The following is a 5,235-nucleotide window of genomic DNA, read 5'->3' as shown; positions in this document are numbered from 1 at the left end:
ACTCACAAAATAAATATATTATGTTCATGTCACTGAGTTTTGATCCGCTTGTTGTGTGTATCAACCTGAATTGTGACCCGCGGCTTGATAATTAAGATATTTATATCTATATCTGCCAGCAATTCCTTTTTCAACTCTTAATTAATTTCTCCTGATTCTTCCCTTAGAGGAACCCAAGAAGAGAGAAGCCTGGAAGCGTCCAGAGTGGAAGATTTCTGCAAAGAATGTTTGTTTTGTTGGGTGCTCAAGTCCAAGGTAGGAGGTAACTTTATTTCCCAAGGACTTAGATTTATAGGGAACTAGCCATGTTAGATTTTTCAAAGGCTTTAACACAAAATTTTTAACTTTGATTTACAAAACTAATTCCAGACCACCTAGACCAACATCTAACACATTGCTCTATTTCTTACTAATTTGTTTTTATCCAGATTTCCTAGTTCTCCAATAAGCTGGAATTCACATAATTAGACTCAAAATGGGGTGGGGCAGTGTTAAATTCCATATTTTGAAATCACATTCTTAGGGAAAAAGGGCCTACAGCAAAAATCTTACAAACTAAGATTGCAGCGACAAGTTTATACCCCATTTCAATGTTGGATTCTTCCAAGAGGATATAGTCCACTGCAACTTCATCATCCACAGAGAAGGGATATCGGTCACCGTTCAAGGAAACACTAGAAGATGGCATATTCTAGTGACTTATAAAATGATTTATGGTTATATAACATTGTCAAATACTCTGACATTAGTATTATAAAAAGTGCTAGTTTCATCATCCTTCCCCTAAACGCAGACCATCATATCTTTGGAGAGTACCAAATTAATGTAACGTACATAATGATCTGGTGTGTTATTCATAAATATACTAGTGGTTCTGCGTGTAGAAAATCTCTAAAGAAAATGTCAGAATACGTTATTGTTATTATTATTATTATTATTATTATTAATCAATGCATGCAAGAAGAACAGCTGAAAGCAGAAGAGAAACACGTCAAGCTCTTCTCACAAACAATTGTACAATCAACTTCTCCATTTAGCCTCTTATTCATATTGAGTAAGAGAGATCCAAAGTAACCCCAAGAGAGAGAGAGAGAGATACTAATCAAAGTCAATGTATTTACACATAGTCCAAAGAACAAAAGCAGAGGAACAAAACACAAGCAAGGGACAGCCATGAAAACAGTTACCTGTCATTTTGTGCCCCAAAGCATGTGCCTGCATAATGTCATTCTTGTCCATCACCTTCACAAATATCTCTTTTTGATCACTTTGTCTTCTTGATGCAAACCATTCCACCTTTCAAAAAATTTAACCTATGTATCATTTTTTTAGTCCCATGGTAAACCCAAGAAGTACATAGGAAAAAAGAAAAAAAGAAAAAGATAGACCCAACTGATTTGCAAGTTAAGGGAATTGAAGCATAGAGTTGAAATGTAAACTAAAACTACTTCTTCTTGCTCTTATCTCTATTATTGGAGAAAATTGAACCCAAACCAAATAGGTTTGCAGAAGGAACATTCAGGACAGGATTGACTCGAACACTGTTACCATAAGATCCATGACCCTTTTTCAATGGAGGCTTTTGATAACTGTTTGGCACAAAAGAGTGAGAAAACCTTATGGAAGAATGTTTTTGGGAATTTTGCCTAACATTAGGACCCTCCTTTGACTGTGGATTCCTCTTAACACTTGGGGTAGATCCAGTTGAATTGCTTCTGGATAGAAGTGGCAAAGGGCAAAAGCTCCTTCCATATCCACTGCCACAACTGCTACTTCTCTTGAAGCTCCAAAAAGACTTGGAACTTTGCTTGTCACACAATCCATCATTCAAATACTTGCTTTCTTTGGGGTTCTCTTTCTTCAAGTTTTTACTTGTAGAAGCACTGTCAGGACCAGCATATGGAGGAGGCAATGGAGGGTGTGGTGCTAATTGACCCGTTTGCTTCAAAGGAGCATTCTTTCTCTTGACTTCAGTGGGAAGGATCCTCCCATCTGAGAAAAGCTCATCTGCTGAAGATGATTCAAGCTCGAAGCTTTCACTGACACGAAAATCAAAATCAATGCTTGAATTCAAACCAGAAGAGTTTGATCTCAAAGGGTGTTGCTCAACAGGTATGACATCAGATTGGGAAAAGTCATGTGAGAAAGAAATTCTTGGACTCCCAGAAGAAGCATCACAATTCTCTGAGCAAAGTTCAACTGCCATTTCATTCAACCTTTGAGGAAACTATTCCAATCACTCAGCTCCAGAAGCCTGAAATGGCAAAAACTCACTACTAAATGGGTTTCTTGATGGGGAGAAACAGGAGAGCACAGCAGAGGGTTTAAATGGGACCAAAAAAATTAGCAGACTAGTCAATTTGATTGATTCAGACCTAACAAAGAATGCAATAAAAAGAAGTTATTAAAGTCCCCTAAAAAAAAAAAATACCATAAAGAAGACTTGAATTATTAAAGGAAACAAATCAAGTTTGCAACTTTTATTATTCAGTGGTCCAAAGTGGACAAAATGGGATCAAAAAAAGAGGCCAAAAGGGTGTGAAGAATGGGTTATGCCTTGTGGGATTTGTTTGAAGGAAGAAACGAAAGAGTGAGACTTTGGAGAATCAGAAAAGGTGAGACTTTGTTGGTGAAGGGAAAGGACGTGCAGAGAGTGTTGAGTTGAGAGAGGTTTGACAGATTAAGCACCTAAAAGCCGGCTTGGCTTGGCTTGGCTTGGGTGGAGGTAGTTAATCACTTTTAATATTTGAAAATAACTACCAAAGAGCATATTATGCAGTCTTACACTCCCCAGCTACAAACAAAGAAACCAAAAAGATGCCAACACAGACATGCCGCTTAAATTTTGATTATTTTATTATTATTATATATATTAGGAAAAAATATTTGTCATTATTTTAATTGACAGAAAGTTATGTCATTTTAAGAGAGATACAGACACAGAAAATTTGAATTTTAAATTAAAAAAACCACCCACTTTTTCTCTTTCATAATTTCTATTTTTCTGTGTCTATCTCTCTCCTAAAATAACATAACTTATGTCATTTAAAATCACAAATATCAAACTCATATAAAATAATATTTATTTAATAATAATAAATTATTAATACTATTATTATTCATTTCCTAAAAAATACTTATAATAATTAATCTATCTTATTATTCCTAATAACACTAATAATTTTGATATTTAATTTTTGTCCCTCTTCACAAAAAATCATGGGTTAATCACGGACTCAACAATTTTGTTATGCAGGCAAAGTATAAAAAATTCCAAATACAAAGTTTTAGTGACTCATCAATGTTATTGAGAGCAAATCTAGAATAGAGTTTGCTTCCTCGTTTAATATGACCATAAAAAATTTCTTACACACATAACATTTTGTGAGACCCACATGTTTTGAAGAAAAAAAAAAAATTCACGGTGCGCCCAACGAATCTTCATAACATAACACAATCATTTTTCCTACAACATAATTCTTATAAAACCCATCTATAATAGTATAAATTATTATGTAAAATATAGTTATCGCAGGTAAATTTAATACCACATGTTTTAAGGAAGCAAATTTTTCTGCTAAATTTATGTTTTTTTTTTTAAACAAATTTATGGTTTTTTTAATATTTAGTGACTCATCAACATTATTTTAATATTTTCTCATTTAAAAAGTTTGAATATGATTCTATTTTAAGTATACATAATTTAATTTTATTTAATTAAGTAATAAAATATGTAAGAGGGTGAAGTTCGGGAAGTTCCTTTCTATTTGAAATGCATGGATTCGAATATAAATAATTTTTTTTATAAATATGTAAGGATAATTTTATATATAAAAGTTATTCTCACCTCAACACTCGTAGTTAGTCGAAATTTAATGAAAAGTAATTTTTTTTAAGTAATAAAATATTTCTTATCCCTTATTATAATTGCAAGTTAATTACTTTTTAAAAAATTTATAATTTATCTCTATGATTATGTATGTAATATGCATACAATATTACACGTGGTTAAAAATGAAATTGATTTTTTATATTATTCTTCTGTATCCTCCGAGTTTTAAGTTAGTTATCGATACGTAATTAATATTTTATGTAATAATAATGATAAAAAAATCGACTTTTGGTACATATTTTTTATTTAATTTAAATTTGGTTCATCATTTTTTTTCTGCAGTTAATTAAGAATAAATTAAATTTTTTAATTACAAAATATGAATAAATATTATTAAATACATAACAATATTAATAAAGCTTCAATTTATTCTCTCCAAAATCCAAAATGCAATGCCTTACAAATACAACATCCTTACACAACAGTGGGGAACATGTCATCATGTTTCTGAAACAGCGGCAGGTAAGTAGCACAAACGCAATTGCTCTCTGCCTCTCTTGTTCATCTTTCCCTTTCTCCTTCTTTCTTTTACTTTTTTCATCACATTAAAAGTACAAGCATATACAAGGGAAGTGGTGTTTGTGTTTACCTTAAAATTTAAAATAATAAACCATCGTTTTATATATTTTTAAAATTATTATATGAGTAATTAATAATGGTAAACTTCAAAAAATAAAATTAGACATGAAAATGTTCCCTTATGATTGCCTTTTTTTTTCTGGCTTATAGATAATATGTTGCATGACAATATTTAATTTTGTCAAATTGTTTCTAAATCACTATATGTAAAAGGGCAACACAAGATGTAATAAATCAGATCCTTAATTTATACATTGCTAGCTAGGCCTTTAAAACTAGCATGTGCCTCTAAGCTACAAGTCATTGACAAGTGCTTTTCACGTCTTAATTTTAGTTGAGATTGTTATTACATGTTGGATGAGATGTAATACTTACACGTTATAACAATTGTTAGATTTTCTATGGATTAATTTGGCATTCTAGAAGTAATATTTTTTTCATATCTTTTAAGAAATTTTCCCCTCAATTCTGCTTAATTAAGCATCCGGTGGCTATATGATTATTAATTAAGCCATACGGTGATTTTCTCAATAAAAAATTATTTACGCTAACTATGTGGTTACTTATTGATTTGACAACATGTTTTTTTTTTTTTTTAGATATTTCTATCAGTTCGTCACGTCGCTATTAGTCCGATTCAGGGCGAGTCTCTGAAATAAAACATTAAACTCCTTTCAAAAATAATATTGAAGAAGATTGAGCACATCATCTTACTCTCACTTGTTCAATTCTCTAGCGTTACACTATCATTTGGTGGCAACATA

General features: G+C 31.7%; 1 protein-coding gene across 1 annotated transcript; it reads right to left on the bottom strand.

Annotated features, from left to right (window-relative positions):
* Positions 1-1,035: 1,035 nt before the first annotated feature.
* Positions 1,036-2,626, bottom strand: LOC133296906 (uncharacterized). The gene has a single exon (XM_061495952.1). It carries the CDS (start codon positions 2,204-2,206, stop codon positions 1,445-1,447), a length of 762 nt encoding a protein of 253 aa, XP_061351936.1. The 5' UTR covers positions 2,207-2,626; the 3' UTR covers positions 1,036-1,444.
* Positions 2,627-5,235: the final 2,609 nt, after the last annotated feature.

This window comes from Gastrolobium bilobum, unplaced genomic scaffold, assembly GCF_033153095.1.
Source record: "Gastrolobium bilobum isolate Gb01-03AN ecotype WA unplaced genomic scaffold, APGP_CSIRO_Gbil_v1 utg8008, whole genome shotgun sequence".
In the NCBI taxonomy this organism is placed as follows: Eukaryota; Viridiplantae; Streptophyta; class Magnoliopsida; order Fabales; family Fabaceae; genus Gastrolobium; species Gastrolobium bilobum.
Note: the sequence above shows the minus strand (reverse complement) of the source record. Positions and strands in the feature narration are given on the sequence as shown.